This window comes from Lathamus discolor, chromosome 13 (genome assembly GCF_037157495.1).
Source record: "Lathamus discolor isolate bLatDis1 chromosome 13, bLatDis1.hap1, whole genome shotgun sequence".
Taxonomy (NCBI): domain Eukaryota; kingdom Metazoa; phylum Chordata; class Aves; order Psittaciformes; family Psittacidae; genus Lathamus; species Lathamus discolor.
In genome coordinates this window covers 2,525,234-2,547,420 of record NC_088896.1, presented here as the reverse complement: position 1 = coordinate 2,547,420, position 22,187 = coordinate 2,525,234, and the positions used below count along the sequence as shown (strand labels likewise).

General features: G+C 42.3%; 1 protein-coding gene across 6 annotated transcripts; it reads right to left on the bottom strand.

Moving 5' to 3' along the window:
* Positions 1 to 1,078: 1,078 nt before the first annotated feature.
* Positions 1,079 to 16,861, bottom strand: LOC136021497 (myosin heavy chain, skeletal muscle, adult-like). Of its 6 annotated transcripts, none has more exons than XM_065693798.1 (38): positions 16,658 to 16,861; positions 16,428 to 16,571; positions 16,178 to 16,334; positions 15,804 to 15,831; positions 15,591 to 15,705; positions 15,405 to 15,497; positions 14,486 to 14,549; positions 14,168 to 14,266; positions 13,961 to 14,064; positions 13,746 to 13,884; positions 12,528 to 12,646; positions 12,285 to 12,434; positions 11,454 to 11,624; positions 10,352 to 10,665; positions 10,153 to 10,231; positions 9,550 to 9,637; positions 9,341 to 9,458; positions 9,049 to 9,172; positions 8,827 to 8,963; positions 8,475 to 8,730; positions 7,283 to 7,525; positions 6,896 to 7,072; positions 6,668 to 6,813; positions 6,494 to 6,584; positions 6,017 to 6,406; positions 5,773 to 5,899; positions 5,550 to 5,668; positions 5,087 to 5,283; positions 4,439 to 4,622; positions 4,187 to 4,352; positions 3,893 to 4,017; positions 3,374 to 3,682; positions 3,019 to 3,222; positions 2,528 to 2,653; positions 2,262 to 2,432; positions 2,071 to 2,175; positions 1,845 to 1,940; positions 1,079 to 1,234 (listed from the first exon to the last, which is right to left on the bottom strand). In XM_065693798.1, the coding sequence occupies exons 1-38, from the start codon at positions 16,859 to 16,861 to the stop codon at positions 1,079 to 1,081; spliced, it is 5,835 nt and encodes a 1,944-aa protein (XP_065549870.1). The 6 variants fall into 6 exon arrangements, with proteins under 6 accessions (XP_065549870.1, XP_065549869.1, XP_065549873.1 ...); XM_065693797.1 differs by having other exon boundaries at positions 10,153 to 10,238; positions 10,356 to 10,665; XM_065693801.1 differs by having other exon boundaries at positions 10,153 to 10,220; positions 10,356 to 10,665.
* Positions 16,862 to 22,187: the final 5,326 nt, after the last annotated feature.

The following is a 22,187-nucleotide window of genomic DNA, read 5'->3' as shown; positions in this document are numbered from 1 at the left end:
AGTCCTATCTTCATGATCAAAAGTAGTTCTTTTAGCTTTTTGTATTTGCATAACTACACATTATTCTTTGGCACAAAAGCTTATTATAGAATTGTATTGATATTTCAGTACTAGAAAACACTATACCATACTGCAGCAGTCTGCTGCAGCTAGCAGCTAATTTTGCTAGCTCTACACATTATGTTGGCTGGGGTTTATCCCATAGTCAGTCCTCTTGTTCACACTTACTTCTACCAATCTGTTCATCAATCTCCATTTAATTTACAACAGAAGCATTGTGCCTTAATTTTGTCTATTCTGTCTAACAGAATTTTGGCTATCCTCTTTCCAAGAGAAAGTAACGAACTGCAATGTCTTCTTAATCAAATACATTGCTTGTTTTGCTTTAGAACTAATTATAAATAATATCTTCTATAAGATAATCTTTACCTGATCTTTAGTTTTACCCAATAAAAAGCCACTTTCTACAGTTCATGCCCTTCACCTGCCTTGTTCAAAGGAGGCAGCACCTCAGTTCTTCCATAAGTTACTCCATGAGGACTCAGAGACATTCAGATGGGTTTGGGACTCCATTTTTTCCTTTTTAATGGGGCAACTTGCCTCTAAATCCAGCTTGTCGAAATGTGAATGGGACCAGCAAAGAGAGCCTCTGTGTACTGCACCCGTTCAGAAAAAGAACTCCAAGATAGAAATATATTTGCTGTGCTAGGACACAGACTTCTCCTGCCTTAGTCATGAACGTAACCTTTTCCAAGTATGGGAATTAAATCAGTATTATTTCCTACCCAGTAATGTAATAAGATAGTGGAGAAATACTAGAGATGGAATAATTCAGAATTTACTGCTATCGGAGGGTTATGTGAAATCAAATGTTTTGTTGGGAAATGCCTCAGACTTATGCAATTGCAGAATTGAATTGTAACAGGCAAAAGCACTGCTTCTGGTGTATATGCAGAGGAATCTATAGTATTTATTCACTAGACATTGACATGGCTACAAAAACTAATTACAGGAGAAAGCGACCGAGAGGTTCACATTTTGTGCAGCCCCCAGGTCACTTTGCTGCCTCATGACAGCCTCACTCTTCCTCTTCCATCTTCTTGCCATGAAACTCCCGGCTCTTGGCTCGGAGCTTGTTGACCTGGGACTCTGCAATGTCAGCCCGCTCCTCAGCTTCCTCCAGCTCGTGCTGGATCTTGCGGAACTTGGAGAGGTTGACATTGGACAGCTCCTCCTGTGTGGGGAGAGGAAGTGGGTGGTGAGGAGCCCAGGGCAGGGGTTTCACTGCTTCTGCACCTCAGCCTTGAAAGGTTACAGCTCTTCCCTGGGGAAGGCACAAACTTCCATCCTTCACCCAGTACACAAAAGCACCACACAGACCTCCTTATCCTCCCTTATTCGGGATCTCACTGTGACAGGCTTCACGAGCACCATGTCACACTTGAGCAGAAATTTTGTCACTTGTATTTGTCATTTATGTACTTAGCCTCCCACTACTTCATGCACAATATATGAAGAAAAAACATTATAGATTGAAGAAGAACCTGACGCCTTCTGCGGTTGATTACTAGCAGAGTCGTGAAATTCTCAGTCAGTTGTTGTGGCCCCTGGATTTGTTTAGTCTGACCTGGTGTGTAACACAGGCTGCAGAACTTCCCTCAGTTCATCCCTGACTGCTCCAGGGTGCCCAGAAATCAGAAAGGCCTCCTGGCAGGAAACTAAATGGCATGGGCAAGACTGGTGGGTCTTGGCAGTTTCTTTCATGTCCATTTCCTGCTATTCATAGTCATCTCAATGAGCCTGCTGCCCCAGTGGAAGGTGCCTGTTCTTCAGGTCATACTTACAGCCTCCTCTGCTTGTCTCTTGTAGGATTTCACTTTCATTTGCAGCTTGTCCACCAGATCCTGAAGTCTGAGAATATTCTTCCGGTCTTCCTCAGACTAGAGTGGTTGGCAAACAGAAAAGAAAGTGAATTATTAGTACTGCATCATGTGAGATTAGGAATTCCCCTTGGGGATGGTGTGTGCAAAATGGGACTTGCTGTAAGAGCAAGGACACCTCCTGCCTTACCTGGTAGGTCAGCTCCTTCACCCTTCTCTCATACTTGCGCACACCCTTCACGGCTTCAGCGCTGCGCTTCTGCTCAGCATCAACCTCCCCTTCCAGCTCCCGCACCTGCAATCACAAGCCCATCTTTGGAGCTTCCCTGCTATCTCTCCAGGGGACATGCTCACTCTTGCACAAACACCAGCCCTACGCACTCTGGCCTCCAGCTTCTGGATTTGCTTCTTGCCTCCCTTCAGTGCCAACTGCTCGGCCTCATCCAGACGGAGCTGCAGGTCCTTCACCGTCTGGTCCAGGTTCTTCTTCATCCTCTCCAGGTGGGCGCTGGTGTCCTGCTCCTTCTTCAGCTCTTCTGCCATCATGGCTGCCTGAGGAGAGCAAAGGGTTGAAGCCGTTTAGGGTCTGGAGACATTTTGGGGGAGAATACATCCAGCATCATCAATGAAAGGAGCCCCTGACTCACATCTGTGATGGCCTTCTTGGCCTTCTCTTCAGCATTGCGGGCTTCCTGGATAGTATCTTCCATTTCCCCCTGGATTTGGGCAATGTCTGTTTCCAGCTTCTTCTTCGTGTTGATCAAGCTGGTGTTCTGTTGAACAACAACAAATATTGTCCCCTTTGTTCCAGAACCAAACACTGGGTTTAGTAATCAACTGTTTTAATTTACACTTGTCATCTATGTATTTCAAATTAGCATTGTCCTTCAAATGCTGCATCTTGTGTGGTCTTACACAGCTAGAGAGCAGAGAGTTCTTGAAATTCTAAGAAACATTTCTGACTCCTGTATGTACAATCGTACTCATTTAGCAACAACCCAATTCTTTGTACAAGGGTAACAGTTCTGGTTCAGGTTAATCTTTTTGCTACAAGAGGTGATTTAAGAATTCACACAGATGAAAAATATGGAAAGTAAAATAAAAAAGGCTCTAGAGATTTTGAATTGCACCAATCAACCTGAGTGTGGAGAAGCTGCACACGTTCAGTGGCATCCAGAAGCTCCTGCTCAGCCACTTTCCTGGACCGTTCTGTCTGCTCCAGGGCTGCCCGTAGCTCCTCAATTTCAGCCTGCAACAAGTTTGCTCTGCGCTCCACCATGGCCACCTGCTCCTTCAGGTCCTCCTGTGTCCTCAGAGCATCGTCCAAGTGTATCTGGGTATCCTGGAGAAGGAAATAGAGAGATTGGAGTTGGTTTTTTTTCCTATTATACTATTTCCTGTTTTTACATCAGTATAGATCTGACAGAATTGCACAACAGGGAAATATTTAGTTGATTCATAAACCAGTGAGCACCAGTTTTGTTGTGCTGTACCTTGAGCACTCCCTGTGTGTTTCTCAGGTTCTTCTGTGCCTCAGCAGCCAAGCGGTTGGCATGGCTGAGCTGGATCTCCATTTCATTCAGGTCACCCTCCATCTTCTTCTTCAGCCGCAGGGCTTCATTCCTGCTCCTGATCTCAGCATCCAGGGTGCTCTGCATGGACTCCACAATTCTGAGGTGGTTTCTCTTCATCTGGTCAATTTCCTCATCTTTCTCTGCTATCCTCCTGTCAATCTCAGCCTTGACCTGGTTGAGCTCGAGTTGGAGGCGCAGGATCTTCCCCTCTTCATGTTCTAGGGAGGCCTAAATGAAAAAGAAGCAGGATGTCAATGAAAGAATTTTACATACAGCTATTCTATTCCAAGCTACCGCTTATAAAAAAAAAATAATAAAAAAATTGACCCTTTTTCTTTGAATGTTATGGAAACTGAGGCTTTGACGTTGATAGACAGCCTCAAGCTGTTTCACTCTGTCAGTAGACCTCTCTGGAAAGCAGTCAAAACAGACATGTACCTCAGCTTCCTCCAAGGCAGCCTGGATTTCAGATTTCTCCTGCTCAATCTGCTTCTTGACTTTCTCCAGCTCATGAATCGCTTTTCCTCCCTCGGCAATCTGCTCCGTGAGGTCGGAGATCTCCTCTGTGGGAACAAGGACCAATGGCATGGTTGGCCACAGAGCAGAATGGGAAGCGCCCTCACACACCGTGACAGGCATCTTTGCCCACCTGCAGGCACAGACCCATGGGAAGCAGTGGGTACTGGTGGGTGCTCGGAAAGCCCTGCCAGCAGCAGAGGGCCAGGCACTTACGCTGCAAGTTCTTGTTCTCGCGCTTGAGCGTTTCCAAGTGGTCCAAGGACTCCTCGTAGGCATTCTTCATCTTAAACAGCTCTGTGCTGAGAGAGCGGCATTCTTTCTGGGAGGCTTCCAGCTCAGCCTGGGTTTCCTCATACTTCTGCTTCCATTCTGCCAGGATCTGAAGAGAAATGGGGTGTCAGTACGGTTGTGACAATGAGGAGGGGATGCTCTGCCCAGGAGTCCCCAGTCTGGAGCCCAAAAGACCTTGTCAAAGTTCTTCTGCTTCTTATCCAGAGCTGCACAGGCAGCATTGGATCGCTCCACATCAATCATCAGGTCCTCCACTTCATTCTGCAGCCTCTGCTTTGTTTTTTCCAGGGAGGCACATTTGGCATTGACTGCTTCAACATGTTCCTCTGCATCTTGCAGGCGCTGTGCCAGCTTCTTCCTGGAACGTGTTAGGTGCAGGTCATGATATGAAAGCAAAGCATAGGATTTTCACCATAGTTTTTTTTCACTATAGGGCATTTTAACACTTCGTGATTATATATCCTATGCACAGGTACCCACTACTAGCCAGTCTTTTTTTTTTTTTTTTAACATTTCTGATTCTCAGTCTTAAGCAACCAATATGCCTTCTATATCTATTGTATATCTATTATATATCTACTGTACAGGCTTTCTGTACCATTCTCTGTGTCAGGGTATTGTTTTACTCTACATATCCTACACCACAGCCTTTGGACGATATACTTTACTTCAGCACTTACCTTGCCCAAAGGCAGAGTCTTATTTTTTTATGACAATATCACAGTTTTGTCTTCAATTTCCCTAGTTAGTATACCCCTTTTCTAGTTTTCACCAACTTTCCCAGTGTTCTCCAGTCCTCTCTATATCCCACTTGCCACGTACTTGGCCTCCTCCAGCTCCTCTGTGCGCTGAATAGCGTCTGTCTCATATTTGGTTCTCCACTGGGCCACTTCGCTGTTGGCCTTGGACAGGGCACGCTGCAGCTCCCCCTTGGCTTCCTGCTCCTCCTCATATTGTTCCCGGAGCAAGTCACAATCATGACGAGCAGACTGCAAGGCGTGGGCCAGCGCGTTCTTGGCCTGGGTAAAGAGTGAGGTTGTGACAGGAATGGTAAAATCCTAGGAAATCTCTCCTAATGAATTAGTTTAACATTGGGAGCATGAGATATGAGGGGGGGTTTGCAAAGAAGGACAGATGTAGACCTGAGGATAGAATCCATTAATCACCTTTCCTGCAGAAATGAAAATCTTACCGCACTGTGGCTTCTGCTAAGCAGACCCTATTTCCAGTAAGCAGTGTGGAGGTTAGAATGTTTTACCTGGCCAGCTGTAGGAAAAGTCATTACCTTTATCTCTTCCTCTAAGTGCCTCTTGAGCTCCTCAATCTGTTGGGTGAACGCCTGCTTGCCTCTTGACAGCTGAGAAATCAGAGCATCTTTCTCATCCACTTGGCGTGAATATTCACCTAGCAAAGCACAAAGAAAGAAAATATATACAGTATCATTTGTGAGCCAAAATAACTCTTCTGGGATGCTCTCCCATTCAAGGACATAGAGGAGGTTCTCTCACCTGACTCTGTCTGCAGACGAGCTCTTTGAGCACTGAGGTCATTGATCATGCGCTGATGCTCTTCTTCCTTTGTCTTAATCTCACTCAGCTGGTCTTCCAGGGTGCGACACATCTTCTCCAGATTTGCCTGTGTGGTAATACATGGAAGTAGTTAATGATGCTAATTCTTAATAATAGCAGCTGCAAAACCTTGAATTTAATAGAATTCTGTTGGGGCAGAAATATCTAGAAGGTATTTGTGTACCTTGGCTTTGGAGACGGACTCCATGTTACTGGCCAGGTCGTCGATCTCCATCTTCAGCTCACTCTTCTCTTTCTCCAGCTTCTGCTTCACTCGCTGCAGGTTGTCGATCTGCTCCCCAAGCTCAGCGGTGCTGTCCGCGTGCTTCTTGCGCAGGGCAGCAGCCGTGGCTTCGTGCTGCAGCGTGGCCTCTTCGAGGTCACGACGCATCTTCTGGAACTCGGCCTCACGCTTCTTGTTCATCTCGATCTGAGCTGCTGTAGCCCCTCCTGCTTCTTCCAGGCGCTCGCTGATCTCCTCCAGCTCCCTCGAGAGGTCAGACCGATGCTTCTCTGCTTTTGCCCGAGAGGTTCGCTCTGCCTCAATTTCCTCCTCCAGTTCCTCAATACGAGCCTGGAGAACACCAGAGATCCTTCACACCCGTGCCCTCCTGTTACCTGACCTGAGGTTTTGTGAGAGGGGCAAGGATCAGAGACTTGCCTGCAGCTCCTTGATCTTTTTCTGTAATTGCATGCCCAGGGCTTGTTCATCCTCAATTTTGCTCTGGATCTGGCTGATTTCAAAGTCTTTCCTTTGGGCAAAGAAAACCATGTTACAGCTGAAAGAAAAAAGACAAGCACGCCAGCCCAGCACTCACATGCTCCATACGCTTACTTCTTCAGTTTCTCATCCAGCTGCTGCTTATCATTTTCCAAATCCATGATGCTGTCTTGGGCCAGCTTCAGGTCTCCTTCGAGTTTCCTCTTGGCTCTCTCAAGGTCCATGCGCAGTTTCTTCTCTTGCTCCAGGGACCCTTCCAGCTAAAGCAAAGACCATCAGTGTTCTGCTGGTAGTGTCTGACTGTGTAACAGCTTTAATCTTCTCATATGCATCTTTACTTACATCATCCACTTGCTGCTCCAGCTTGGTTTTAGCTTTGGTCAGTGTATTGACTTTGTCCTCTTCTGCCTGCAGATCATCCAGTGTCTGCTGATGGGCCTCTTGGAGGGCTTTCTTCTCTTTTGTGAGCTTGACAATGGTCTCATCCAGGGCTGCCATCTCCTCTGTGAGGTTTTTCACCTACAGATATAAGCAATTGTCAAAATGGGGTGAAAAGCATGCAGTAAAATATTCACTTGCAGTACTTAGCCAGGAGTCGCATTTTTCGTTTTACTACTCAAGTGAGTGCCAGCTAAGATCTTCCAAAGCTAACATGTCCTGGGTAGCAGTCTCTTTTGCTTCAAGAAGCAATGATTTTTTGATCCCTTATGTGATTCCCTGTGTGTGTACCTTGTTTTCAGTGGCATGCTTTTCCTTCTCCACTTTGGCCAATGTTAACTCAAGGTCATCAATATCTTTCTTCAGCTCTGAACATTCATCCTCCAGTTTCCTCTTCTTGGCTGTCAACTCAGCATTAATTTCTTCTTCATCCTCAGCCCTTTCAGTCACCTCCTTCACTTTGGCTTCCAGCTGGATTTTGGTTTTGATGAGCTGGTCACATCTTTCCTCAGCATCAGCTAAAGCATCAGCTTCCTGGTGGGAAAATACAGGTAAGTTTATATTGAAGGAACATGTGTGCATCAGGAAGACATTTGGGATTACTTTTTGGAAAATGATTACTGCATAATTACATTGCAACTTAGCAATTTTTAAAGTTGTTTTGATCACTTTTACCTGTCCTTTTTCATCATCACATACTGTATCTAGATACATTACATTTCACCCTGTTTATTGCAGTTATGTGGGTGGCTTACTCGGATTTAATTGATGTTTTCCTTTTCTCTTTTAGAAAGTTATGAGTGATAGTATTTCATAATTCCACATATTCAATTTTATGTAGAAGCACTGAGAAATGTAAATAATTCCACCCCTGAGAAAATATTTGAAACTCCCATTAGTAGATTTGTACCCGGCCAATACATTAAGTGAATACTAGAATTCAGTGTTCCAGGAGAAGATTCACCTTTGCCTCAAAAGGACACTTCAAGGATGCTGCCTACATGTTGCCTAAGTGTCCCGAGAGGCCAAATGGCTTCGGAGCAAACATATAAGGCTGGTCTTGTGTGGTGGGATGCAGTGGGCATCTGTGTCTTCTGGGAGCTGCAGGAGCCCGAGTGAGATATGCTGTAAGAATATCAGGCTCTACATGTTGATAACTGAATCAAGGTATAGTTGATCAATCCCATCGCTGTGTCTACTCCACTAAATACACAACAGTGACTGCACTGATGCCTTATGTCATGAGCTCGCATGGAGACATATAAACATTAGGACTAAAAAGTTATTCTTTAGCTTTTTAATAGTAAGACTGGGCTGGAAAGAACGTGGCCTGAATCTTACTTTTTTTTTTACATGGCATGCAATGTAAAATATCTTGTAAAGGCAGATAAGTGTGCAATTTGAGAGTTCTGTAGTATGGAAGAAGGGTTAGATATTATTTTCTCATTTCCCCTGTTAAAAAAGTAATTCAGAAGTCACTAACAGCCTGCACTTGGAGCTGCAGATCGTTTTTCTCTTGCACGAGTTTCACCATTTTCTCCTCCAGCTCCTTCCTCTTTGCCTCAGACTTTGCAAGCTCTTCCTTGGTTTTCTCAAATTCTTCCTTCATAGTGGCCATCTCCTTCTCAGATTCTGCACTCTTCAGCAAGGGCTTGATCTTGAAGAAAAGTTTCATCCAGGGCCAGTGCTTCACATTCATGAATGCACGAATATTGTACTGGATGCAGAAGATGGACTCCCTGAAGAATAATTAAAATGTACATCAAATATTCTCAGGACGACAAGCGTCAACACTTTCCTCTAAGTGACTTTAAGGGAAGATGGGAAATGTGTACCTTCTCTCCACCATTCTCTGGTACTCCACTCTACTCAGGAAGCCCCTACATCTGGCCTGTGTGCGAGTGATGAGCTGTGCCAGCTTCTCATCCCTCATCTCCTCCAGGAGTCCCAGCAGCCCAGCTTTGAAGAACACCTTGAGAAAGGGAATGTTGCTGCACATCACTGGCAGGTAGAGCAGAGCACAGAGATGTAATGAATGACTCAAGAAAGGATTGTACCTTGGTGTGACCAAATTTGTACTGGGTATGGTCCACATCAATTGACCCAAGAAGCTTCTCAGAAGCCTTCTTGCTGTCAATGAACTGTCCCTCTGGGATCGCACTGGCATTAAGCACTTTGTATCTGTCAAAGAAGAAAGGAGAAGGGTACTTTTTCCCATCCAATACACACTAGCTACTGAAAGCACCAGCTCAAGTGTAACTAGTTAGGGCAACAGAACACAGCCTCAATGAAGCCATATGAATGAACCAGAGTTACTTATAATGATGCTGAGAAGTGCAGCACTATTACCTCTGTTTGAAGTCAGCATAGAGCACTCTGCTGGGGAAACCTTTCCTGCAAATCCTGATGCCTTCCAGCACACCATTACAGCGCAGCTGGTGAAGTACCAGTTCATGCTCCATGGCACCTAGCAATACAGACCATAAATGAACACCAATTTCCAGTGCAGAGGGGAATGGCTGTATCAGAGCAAGTTCTCTTCTGCTTGAGCATCTTACCAGGTGTTTTTGTTTCATTTGGGATGATGCAACGCACAAAATGAGGGTGAGTGCTCCGTAGGTTGGTCATTAGTTTGTTTAAGTTCTCCTGTGGGAACGTATGTTATAGCTTAGTTTAAAATTTTACTTTTCTATTTTCTGTATCTTCATGCCAAAAAACTAATACAGTGAATCTTAGGGGGAAGTAGCTTTCAAATTCAAAATATAGATTTAATTAATCTTATGTATTCTCATTAAAATAAGAAAACCAAACTGAATAAATCCTTCACCTTAATCTGGAGGAAATAAACAGTACTGTGTGAATATTTTAACACAAGTCTTTACAGGATTAATATTTATATTACATCCCAGACTCTAAAAGATTTTTTTCCACAAAGAATTTAAGTGAACTTTTAATAAAATTCAGGGGGGCCAGCTGAAGACTGCTTGAAACAAATCCCAAATGTGAACAAATAATTACTGGGAAAAGGCAGTGAATAACGTCTGCTCAATTCATAATTTCTATTGTTTCATTATAAAACCAACATCATGAAAAGAACAGGATTTTATATAGCTCAGATTTGAAACTATGTTAATTTACTGATAATGCAATTCATACTTTACCCGGAAAAGAGCTGAGACTGTCTGGAAAGAAGAACCCTTCTTCTTGCCACCCTTCTTTCCCCCACCAGCTCCACCACCACTAGCCTCTTCAAAAATAAAAAGAGTTTTTAAATATAATCTCTTTTTTTGCTGCATCTTTTCATATAAAAAAATGTTTGCAAGCAAAGTTTTAAAAAGAAAAAAGAGAATTTTAGGAAACTAACCAGCTTCTGCTCCACCATAGGAGGCAAAAAGTAAAGCCAGTGTCTTTACAGATGATTTCTGGTACAGCCCTATGACTGTTTCATTCAGAGGGTCTTTATTCTTCTCAAGCCAGCCAGTTATGTTGTAGTCCACCGTGCCAGCATAGTGCACCAGGGAGAAGTGGGCCTCAGCCTTGCCTTTGGCAGGCTTTGGCTTCTGGAAGTTACTGGACTTTCCCAGATGCTGGTCATAGAGCTTGTTCTTGAAAGAGGTGTCAGTTGCCTTGGGGAACATGCACTCCTCTTCCAGGATGGAGAAGATGCCCATGGGCTGGAAGACAGTACAATAAAGAATAGATAATGCTGTAGAATAATGTGATCACTACTTGTTCTGAAAGAAAACATAGTAAAATACAGGAAGCTGATAAACGAACCAATATCCTTGCCATGAAGAATATTTCTTTCTAGAAAAGTGAATTTTAAAGATTCACCTGCTTGAATCCCACTTTGGCAGAGTGCTTCAGGAATGTATTTTTTTATGCCAAAAACTATGCTAAAAAATTGCAAGGAGAAATATTATATTTGAAAATATCTTTCAGAAATTTGTCTGTTGTATATTTACTCCAGTTTCTCTACTTTTAATCAAATCCCTAGGTTATACGTAACTACAAGAAATCTCAGTTTCTTGCACTCAAAGGTCATGTACTGACTGTATTGGCCTGTACTTACTTTGCTGTGAACCATCTAGAAAATTATATATTGTCCAAATAACTTCATGCCAGGACCTTAAAAAAACATTATATTTTACTTTGGGTGGTGGTCTGTGGTTTTGAAATAAAAAATAAAAAATAAAAATTTAAAAATACTTTTATCAAGCAAGTGGAGATACTTTCCACTCAGAGTAAGTGTGTGACAAATAACTTCCATAGTTACCTGTGGACTTCTTAATATCTCTAGTGCATAATAAGCAATAGTACAGATTAAAAGGTCTTTCAAGAACTATAACTGAATGCATGAATCTTATCATGGAAGAAACCTTATTTTCTAGTAGCATTTGCCATTTTAAATTTAAAATAATGAATTTCTAAAAGTACCAAGCATTCTGAGTTAAAAAATTACCTTCTCAATGAGCTCAATGCAGGCAGCCAGGTCCATCCCAAAGTCAATGAATGTCCATTCAATTCCTTCCTTCTTGTACTCCTCTTGCTCCAGCACAAACATGTGGTGGTTGAAGAACTGTTGCAGTTTCTCATTTGTGAAGTTGATGCACAGCTGCTCCAGGCTGTTGAACTGCTCAGTGGAAAACAATCAACAACCACCCATCATCAACATGCACAGTTCTTGATTATTCTCAACACTTTATAAATCTCCCCAGTTAAAACAAAACTGTATTATCAGGACTGCACTGTAACAATACCTATATGCAGCTCCCCACAGAAATATCTGCATAATGAAAATAGATTCTTTCCAGAGCAGATATTTCTAGTGGACCTCCTAAAATTCATGAAGCATTTTGGCATTTTTTTTATTCGGCCAAAACAGTCCCAGTCTCCAATTTTTAATCTCTGATTAAACACTTAGATATTAATTAATTGGTTATTTAAACAGTTTACACATTTAATCTCTTATATGTTTGTCAATAGGTCTTCAAATCTTAGTTCTGCTCTAGCACTTCTTGTATAACATTATTATAATTTATTATTTTTTTTAAAATCACTAGCATTAAGCTAAAACTGTTGAAATATTACAAAATATAAAATTCTATTAGCTACTTCTACATAAACAATAAAATTGTTCTTGTACAGATGAAGCTTCTGAGCTACAAAAGAAAATGAAGGACTTTTCCCAGAAAATTGCAGATTACTATCATGTTAAACCTTCAGAAATTTATTACTCTGTGATATAGCAATCTACCCCTGCAAGAGTAGTCCTCAAACCTAGAATCCTTACATCAAAGATCTCAAAGCCAGCAATGTCCAGGACACCAATGAAGTACTGTCTGGGCTGCTTGGTATCCAGCTGTTGGTTGATGCGAACAACCATCCACAAGAACATCTTCTCATAGACAGCTTTTGCCAGGGCACCAACTGAATTGTTCACCTAAACCAAAGAAGAATGGAGAAGAAAAACAATATTCAGAGCAAATAGTAAGAGGTACCAGCCAGAAGTTCTCAGTCTCCAGGTGGTTGTTACCTGCTGCACAGTTTGACCCTTGGTCACATATTCATTCCCAACCTTGACGCGGGGGTAGCAGAGGGCCTTCAGCAGGTCAGCTGAGTTCAGACCCATCAAATAGGCAGCCTTGTCAGCCACTAAGGAGAAGGAAATAGAAAAATTAAGACTAACAAAACATGCAGGATTTTGAACAATGAACCTATTCCAAAGCAACTGAATTACTGAACAACATTACTGAATGTCCTTGTGGTCAAATTCTTCTTAGTGGATCTCAGAGAAAACACTAAAGTCATTAAAACAAAATTCATCTGTTTTGAAAGCTTTTCAGAGCAGTACAACTAAATGCTATTTCTGTTTTTGAGAATCCTCACAGAAGTATCCAGAAACAATGTTTTTATTAAAAATTCATCCTGAAAGCTGAATTTCATCACTTCAGTCCATGCTAATTGGCATTTGTAAGCCAGGCAACAAAATACCAAAGTATTAGCAGGTTGGCCACTTGAGTGGTGGCCACTAATCCAAGGCATACACTTAAGTACTTGGGCTACCTGTATTCCTCAGCAGCAGCTATAAACCTAAATGGGAATACATTCCAAAACTAGAGGTAACAGTTAAGAAGTGTCCTCTTAGGTAGACTTACTGTTATTGTCACAGCAGAAAGCCAAGCATATTCATTCATTCAGGAGCAAAACCTAAAAATTCAGTCCTGAAGCTGGCCATCTAAGAGCATCCTTTTGAAATAGACAAGACTTAATCATTTTAAACCATATATGCATTAGATGATAGATAATATTTGTATGATTAGTAGTCAGCTAAGAAGCAGAGCCCTAAGTCAGCTCCTCCCTATCAGGGTGTACCTATGTTTCACTTAGGTAATAATAATACTATGCAGTGGCAGTTACGGATTAGAATCTCCAAAGGAGAAGAAATAAATGGAAAAAAAGTTCCCTTTTACCTGAGCAAAATTCCTAAATGACATGTGATTTATGAAGGAGAAGTTCTAATACTGGTGGCCCAGGAGAGAATTATGGATGTGCATGCAATTTATATGTCAAAAAAATGATTAGGTAGTAATTGAAAAAAGGGTATATTTTGGATGGCAGTTTCATATGCGTGTACTAGCTCACCTAAACACTTTTGCATACATTTCCATTGTTCTCTTTCGCCATCTTCCGTGTACTTAATTATTATTGCTACTTCTCTTTCTAACAGGTAAACCACAGATGTTGCAAATACCTTCAGTGCCATCAGGTTCTGCCTGCTCCTCTCGTTGTTTCTGCTTGAACTTCAAGTTCCCATAGTGCATGACAGCCCCCGTCAGCTTGTAGATGGCTGTCTTCTCATCAGCGGTGAAGCCCAGGATGTCAATGGCACTCTGCAAGAGGTGTAATAAACTAAAGCTTTGCCTAGAAGAAATGCAAATAGGTACAACATTTTTACTTCTTACTTACATCTGTAGCCATCAGCTCCTCCTGGTCATTAATGCTGGGAACAGTGATTTCCCCTTGACTAACAAACTGGTAGTCATATGGGTTGGTGGTGATAAGAAGCATGTCTGAAAGTAAGAACAAGAGACATGAAGGTTGAGTTTAGCTGTGAAAGCAATAGTGTGAACTGAAGGCCAGCAATTTTTCCTTCAAGTTGATCATTCTTCCTACCTATTAGCTCTGGCTTCTTGTTGGACATGATCTGATAGAATATGTGGTAGCTTCTTTCTGCCTTGAGCTGGAAAGTGACTCTGGACTTCTCCAGCAGATCTGGAATAAAAATTTAGTTAAAACCAAGAAGAAACTTAAAAAAAAAAAAAAAAAAAGGAAAAGAGAGAAGGCAGAATAGATGGTTGGGTGAGAAGGTGTTGGTTGGATGGATGGATGGGTGGGTGGATGGATGGATGGATGGATGGATGGATGGATGGATGGATGGGTGGATGGGTGGATGGATGGATTGTGAACAAACAGTTCAGGCAAATGTCTTACATGTTTCAATATCAGCAGAAGCAAGTTTTCCTGTAGCACCAAAGTGAATTCTGATGAATTTGCCCTTTAAAAGAATAAAAGTGTCTTAATACTTACATCATAAAAATACATCTAAAATGAAGAGGTTTGATATTTATTCTACTGGGCACAATATTTCTACCTAGAGACGTTTTCTTAAGAATGTATTATATTTCCACTATTGACAAAAAGTTGTCTTCTACATTTTTGACCATGAAAATCGTCCACAGAGGCATAGCTCTGTATGTATGCTGAATGTACAAATGGGAAGGAATGGGTGGATTGCATTAGACAAAGTCTTCTAACAATATTCTGCATACAGAGAACAGTCACCTTAATGATAAAGAAATAACAATTCAAGTAGTTCAGCTTTTAAATGTCTTGTATCGAATAATCCATTTCAGTTTTGATTAAACTTGACATAAATCAAACTTATTATACAAGTACAAACTCTCTCTCCCCATCCTCTGTCTCCCCACTCGCTGCCTGTTTCTTTCAGTCTTCTTTTACTTTCTTTGTCTCTCTCTTTCCATCTTTCTTTCCCATTTTTCCTAACCTCCCTCCTTTTCTTACTTGGCATTCTGTCTGTCTGCATTTTAGCAAAAGAGCAGAGATATAAGTAAAAATAAACGAAACAGCTGTTTAACACTACAATACATGATAGGAGAAAGTATGCGATCAGTTACTTTGATTTGCATCTCAGTGCAAAGCAAAATTAATTTTTGCTTATAGAACCACTGTTCCAGAAGTCTGGAGATCTACCTTTAGAAGAAGTGATAAAGTCATGTTAAGAAGATTCAGTCTCACTCTTGAAAACACAATGGCTGAACAACAAAAAGGAATGACTGCCATAAACTCCTGTTTACTGTTTTTTCAGGAATCATTTGCTTAATCCACTTACGAAGCGTGAGGAGTTGTCGTTTCTCACAGTCTTGGCATTTCCAAAGGCCTCCAGCAGTGGGTTGGCGCTGATGATTTGATCCTCAAGCGTTCCCTGCAGAATGAAAATTATTGATGGTTATACTTTTCAAAAAACAGATCAGAAGCAGAGATCAGCATAGATTCCAGCCAGTGTCTATTAATTTGCCTGCATTTTGCCTGATGTTTGCTCTTCCTTCTTCTTGTCCCCGCTTGCTGCAATTGTTGCAAAGTACTGGATGACACGCTTTGTGTTCACAGTCTTCCCTGCTCCGGATTCTCCGCTGTGCAACCAAAGAGAGAAGCAGAGAGTGTGTGGTCAGGCAGGAGGTCCCCAGGCACTGGGCAGCCTCACAAGGACTGGAGCAGGGAGTGTACATACGTGATCAGGATCGACTGGTTCTCACGATCTATGAAGGAGGCAGAAATACAGTACATTGAGTTTTAAAACTCAATGAACAGCACAGAAAGAATGAAACATAGCTAGGTAAGTTTAATGTTTTCAACTCTATGCTGTCATGTTGACATAAAAATCAAACCAACCAACCAAAACTATCTCCACAACACCTCAGTAAATGCAGAAGTGTCTTTCAATTAAAATATTAGAAAAAAAAAGTGTGAAGATAGTAAAATGCACAGTGTTATGTATGCATCAGACCCAGGGAAGCTTCCAAAGTCTCCTCGTATTAGTGGGACAGAGTATTCCTTCAGAAAATTTCATGGTACAATCCCTCTGAGAAAAACAGAACCACTCACCAGTCAGCATGAACTGATAGGCATTGTCAGAGATGGAGAAGATGTGTGGAGGGGCCTCCTGGCGCTTCTTGCCTCGGTAGGCCAACACCACCTCCGGGTTGTACACCGGCAGCCACTTGTAGGGGTTGACGGTGACACAGAAGAGACCCGAGTAGGTCTGTGGGGAAGGGAGACAGCACGTTGGCTTCCGCTTAGGCTGGCAGAGCAGTTCCTCCCAGCTACCCAGAGGAAGACTGCAGCTGGTACTTACGTAGATCATCCAGGCTGCGTAACGCTCTTTGAGGTTGTACAGCACAGCGGGTTCATGGAGGTGGGTCATCATGGCCATGTCCTCGATTTTATCATACTTGGGAGGGTTCATGGGAAAGATTTGATCATCCTTCACGGTCAGGGTCTGTCAGAGGAAGGAGATGCATGTATGTCAGATAAGAACTGAGAGTGGGAATTAAACGGTGTCCTTCAGCCTTGCTTCTTACTCACCTCTCCACCTTCAGTCTTGACAGTGACTTTCCCTGATTCTTTGCTCTGGATTGTCCCTTTCACAAAGGATTCCTTAGGATGCACCACAAAGACCGATGATTTGGCATCGAAAGGTTTGTTCTGCGCCTCAATTCTCTCCTTTTCTGATTTTCGGAGGTAAGGAGCTGCCTCCCCAAAGACGGCCATCTCGGAGTCTGACGACATGGCTGCAGCTTGTGGAGAGGCTCGTCAGCAGAGAACACTGTGGAAGAGCAGATGTGTTGCTCAAATATGTAAAAAATTAAGCAGTTGTTAGAAGAAAAGATGGGGAAAAAAGATACTGTGTTAATATTATTCATAGCTTTTTTGGATATAATCGTATATTTTTGCATTGGTGTGAGTCAACATTTGTGGAAATTGTGGAAATTATTTTTCAGGAGATCATTTGTGGTAGGGTCCACTATACTGAAATCACGTTTAAATAATGCATAGTCACTTAGTAGTCAGGTGTTTAGGCACTGCACTGTGAAGTTAGGAACCTGAAAATTCCTTTCAGCAGCTGAGGCATTCTTTTAAAATTCACCTGAAATTAGTATAATGCAGTTTCTTCCCAAGTGATAACTAAGTCAGGCAGCTCAGAAGTCTCATACACTATTGTCTTACATGGTATATAGACAACTCAAGTATCTTGATGGCTTTGTTTCATTCTCTAAAGTGTTTTTATCATTGTATTAATGCTACAATTATTTGCTAGTTTTAGCGAGTTCTAGAATCCAGGAATAAATGGCTACAATGCCTGTGAAAAGAAGAGTAACACTGTTCCAAAACACACTGACAACTCTATTGCTATTAGTTTCTTTACTTTTTAAAAATCAATATAATTTCAGGGGATAACAAGTTGAAGCATGAAGACTGAAAGTCAGGAATTCTAAAAGTTAGGTATTTTAAAGCCAATAGTATTTCTCTGAAAAACTTCCCCCCCCCCACATGAATACTGTGAGCAGCTAAGGAAATCTTTTTTTTTAATGCTATCATGTTTAGACATATGTGTCTAACATTCACACAACCTTTAATATTCTGCTCTATTAAAATGAGAGAGCAACATGATAATTCTTCCTTTGTCCCTGGAGGAACAGGTGGCTGCTTACAGAGGAGGGCTGCAGCTTCCATTTTTTGAGGTAGAGAACAGGCAGAGCAATAAGGGGAAAAAACAACAGTGTTGTGTTTTACAGAGATGACAAGCAGTGTATTCTGTTTGTATTACAGTTCTTTCTACTCCTACTTCTTTAGTTATTTCATAACAAGTTTGGGGCATAATAACACATTAATTCACATGTTCTGTTTTAATTACTCTGCTCATCCTGGTCCAGTTCTACTGTCGCAAGAGCAAAGATTGGAAGCCAGCTTGCCTCGCTCCTTGTTAAATCAATTAAGCAGAAGTGAGGAATGTGCCCATGGGGATTTACTGATCTGCCAACAGTGGTCAGAGACTTCAAACACAGCCACTCAAAGATTGGACCAGATGATCTTTCGAGGTCACTTCCAACCTGGACTGTTCTATGATTCCATGATTTACTTGAGAACTTTACCAGCCCTGGGCACCCCACTGCCTTTACTGTAATCACACTGGGTTTGAATATAGGGTGAAGCAGTGACCCTTCCAGAAATTCCAACCAAAAGGATTTTTCTATGCACTCTAAGAATTAATAAATCAGGCTCTTACCTCTCTCAATACCAGATGGGTGGCTTGCAGGCTGGCAGCTGGTCAGTACTGTAAAACAGAAAAGGCAAATCCTTACTTGCAGCTGCACAGAAATCCAGAGTGAAAATAGGCAGGTGGCTTGAAAGCAGATTTAAAACTTGAGCTGAGAAAATGCATGCTGTCCTGGAAGTGAGCACTGGAGGCAGCAGGAATGCTGTGGCAGACACGTAAGGGCACCATCCTTTCCCTCCAAGCCTGTGGATACCATACACTTACCTTGAAGCTTTCCCTGGAGACAGGGCAGACTTGTCGCAGGGATGTTTTATATGATCCAGTCTGCAGATGCTACAGATGCCTACTCTTTCTTCGGTCAAAAAATTTTTGGCAAACCTTCTTTGGCAAAGCATTGTCTGGCAAACTGAACTAAGGGCATAATTGTCATTTGACATGACTAGATATAATTAGAAATTTTTGCTGTCTTACTGACTATATGAATACATGTCCTATAAATAATTTGACAAGGGTGTTAAGGAGGGAATCTGGACTCTTCAAGGCACTTATGGAACTTGGATACTGGACTTATGGATTCTATTGCTGGCTTTCCCACCGACCCACTGTCGGTCCCAGAGTGGATTGCTTGGTATGTCTGTGCTGCAGCTATCCCAGCTGTACAATGGAGATGACAACATTAATCACACTATGTGATGGTGTGAAGCTTATAAGAAATGCCTGAAAGCAATACATTAAGCAGGCCACTAAGAGGGAAATAAGTATTACTAAAAGCATTTGGCAGTTGTGTTGTAAAAATTCTGAAAGTAGGGGAGGAATCTGGATCATTCAGTGTGATAGTGCTGGTGCCTGTGAGTCACAGACATGCAGAGAGACAAAGAGACAAGAGACAAAGGCCAAGAGACAAAGATCTGGTCACAACAATAGGAGGCTGGGGACTAGCTGAAATACTGGGTTGGAGTCTCAGAGAGAGAGAGAGGTCACTTGTGATGTATGAAGAAGAGCACACATACACTCACGCACATATGGCCATCTGTACACTTGAGTAAGATATTGTCCAAGAAGGGTTATTAGAAGCCTGTACATTAATTTGTTCTAAGAGGGATGTCATAAGGTATTCTGTGATTCTCCTGTCTATCTAGGTCAGTGCAACTAAACAACAGGTGCTCCTTTCTTTTCTTGATGATATTTTAATTAATCAGAAAGTAGCCACATTGGTAATTCAGGAAAGGACATCAGTTCTTTCTTATGTCTTTTTTTCTAAGTCAAACCTGTCAATCTGTACCATAAGTAAAACAAATTGCTGAGGTAAAGATTTAGGACTGTAAAAAACTATGTAATTTGAATATTCATTCCCATTTTCAACAAGGAGTTGGTAGTCTCTAAATAAACCAAGGTTTTTTTTCCATTCCTACTAAAATACCTGCTCCTGCAGAATTACAGAGCCCTTCCACCATTCCTCAGCTCAACTCACACATCCAGAAGACAACCTAGGTAAAGAGACTAGCAGTCGTCAGTGTGTACATAAATACGCAGCACTTCTTTCCGATTCCTCTAACACGAAAACCCCACAATCTCATCTGAAGCCTGCCTCCCATATGCATGCTCCCACTGTCAAATTCACTAACCAGGATGAAAGCTAAGACCCCTTCAGTCCTTCCCTATCCAAAACTTACAAAAACCACTATCTTGCACATACACATATTCATATAGTTCCTGCAACAAAAGTTATCAACAGGTTGCTGACTGTATCAGAGCACTAGGTAAAGGTGGAGGACAGCCCTGATACACTGAGAAAGGGGGATTTGCTGGTAGTCCTGGGGAATGACTCATCTAGTTTTAGGGAAAGGGCGCTGTTATTTGAGCTGCTTTAAATGCTGTCAGATCTAAACACACTCTTCTTCTGGTCACTGACATTTTGGTTATTGAAAGAGGTCAAGGGCACAGGGACAAAGTTAGAAAAATGATGCCTAGTATACAAGGGTCCAGCATCAGGTGTTAGCCTGCGCATTAAGAGCTTGCTCCAAGAAGGGCTCTGACATTGCAGCACTCACATTTTGTGTGGCTGGGCCTCAGCCTGGAACCCAAACCTGTTCCAAAGTGAGGCACTGGGGTGTTACGTGGTGTCTAGCAGCCCAGTGGGTTTTTGGTCCTGGCCGAGAAGGGGACAGGAGGGCCTTGGCAGATCAGAGAATAGAGTTAAGAAGACCATGGGAGAAGCAAGGATGTCTAAGACATCTCCCAGCACATGAGAGCTGAGGATTTTCTCCCATCAGGTTAGAAAGGGAGCTCTGGTCTATTCCCAGGGAAGCTGTAATATCTGAACTGCAGAGGCAGCTTCCTCCAGCAGCAACAGCTTAAGCATTAAGTAGAAAGATAAAATGGCTTTCATTGGAAGGGCTTTTCAAGCACCATCTAGTCCCACACACCTGCTGTGGGCAAGGATATCTTGTGCTAGACTGGATTGCTAAAAGCCCCATCCAATCTGACCTTGAACGCTTCCAATGGTGGGGCATCTGTAATTTCTCTGGGAAACATGTTCCAGTGTCTCACCACACTCATAGTAAAATATGTCTTCGTTATATCTACTCAGGATATACCCTCTTTCAGTTTAAAACTATTGCTTCTTGCCCTGTCACCACAGGCATTGATAAAATGCTTTTCTCCGTCTTTCTTATGAGACCCCCGTAAGTATTGCAAGGTGACAAAAAGGTCTCCTCAAAACTTTCTCAACTCTAGGTTGAACAACCCAACCTTCTTCGTAGAAGAGATGTTCCAGCTCTCGGGTCATTTTTGTGGCCCTCCTCTGGATTGACTCTAGCAGGTCCACATCTTTCTTGTGGTGGGGATCTCAGAGCTGAAGGGAATACTGCAGGTAGGGTCTTAAAAGAGCAGAGTAGAGGGGGAGAATCACCGCCCTTGAACTGCAGCTCACAGTTCTTTTGAAGCAGCCCAGGATCCAATTGGATTTCTGGGTTTCAAGCACAGATTAGTGGCTCATGTCTACTAGTATTCCCAAGTTCTTCCCTGAGTAGCTGTACTGCTTTTCCTCGAGGTCCTGCTCTCAGTAGTACGTAGCAAGCCTGTCTTAATGCAGCACTACAAGACTGGGACAAAAGGCCTTCAGGATGTTTCTGGATCTCCAGGAGCTATATGGAGAGTCTAGCTGAGCGTGACTTTGGGGGCTGAAAATCTTTGAATTTCCAGTGTGGCCAGTGACAAAGCCTGTCTTCTCAGTAAAGCTGTTCTGGGGTTTTGCTGGGGTTTTGTCTAGTTTGTGGACCCAGATGTGTAACAGGCAGGAGTAAGGCACATGGCCAGGCAGCTCTGGGCATGCAGTCAGCAGAGGGAAAGTCCAGTTTGGAAGGGAAGTAGCCGGTGAGTTGAGATGTCCCTTGGTGTTGGCAGTCACTTAGCAGTGCTTTTAGAATGGCAAACTTCAATGCAGGTCTGTTCACAAAAGAGTTTAGAAACCAGAAGCCTTTTGTGGAATTGGTTCCAACCCCAGTGTAGCTTCTCAGTCTATGGGAAAGAAGAATTCCTTCCTTGCTCCCTAATATCCTCTCAGTAGTCAGATGACATTTGGTTTAGCTGTAAAGAGCTGTTAAAGTTCAAGTAGGTTTGATCAGTGTTCCCAGGAAGATATAACTGTACCCTCTGTGTTCTTCCAAAGCTATATTTGGTGAGGAACATGAAAGATATGCACAATTCCCAATTTTACTTAAGGAAAAATTATAGTTTTCTGTACATTTCAGTGTGGTATATCATTAATATCAGGGAAGATAATTGAAACAATATTAATAAAAATTCTGAAAAAATAGTGAAAATATTTTATCATTA

Bases quoted from the DNA above. Each gene is read 5' to 3' on its own strand.
- LOC136021497 (XM_065693797.1), bottom strand. From the start codon at position 16,861: ATGTCGTCAGACTCCGAGATGGCCGTCTTTGGGGAGGCAGCTCCTTAC. The intron at 15,498-15,590 runs GCAAATTAATAG...TTCATTCTGCAG, and splicing joins AAACATCAGGCAAAATGCAG to GGAACGCTTGAGGATCAAAT. The intron at 14,550-15,404 runs GTAAGTGGATTA...ATTCTTTTAAAG, and splicing joins ACGACAACTCCTCACGCTTC to GGCAAATTCATCAGAATTCA.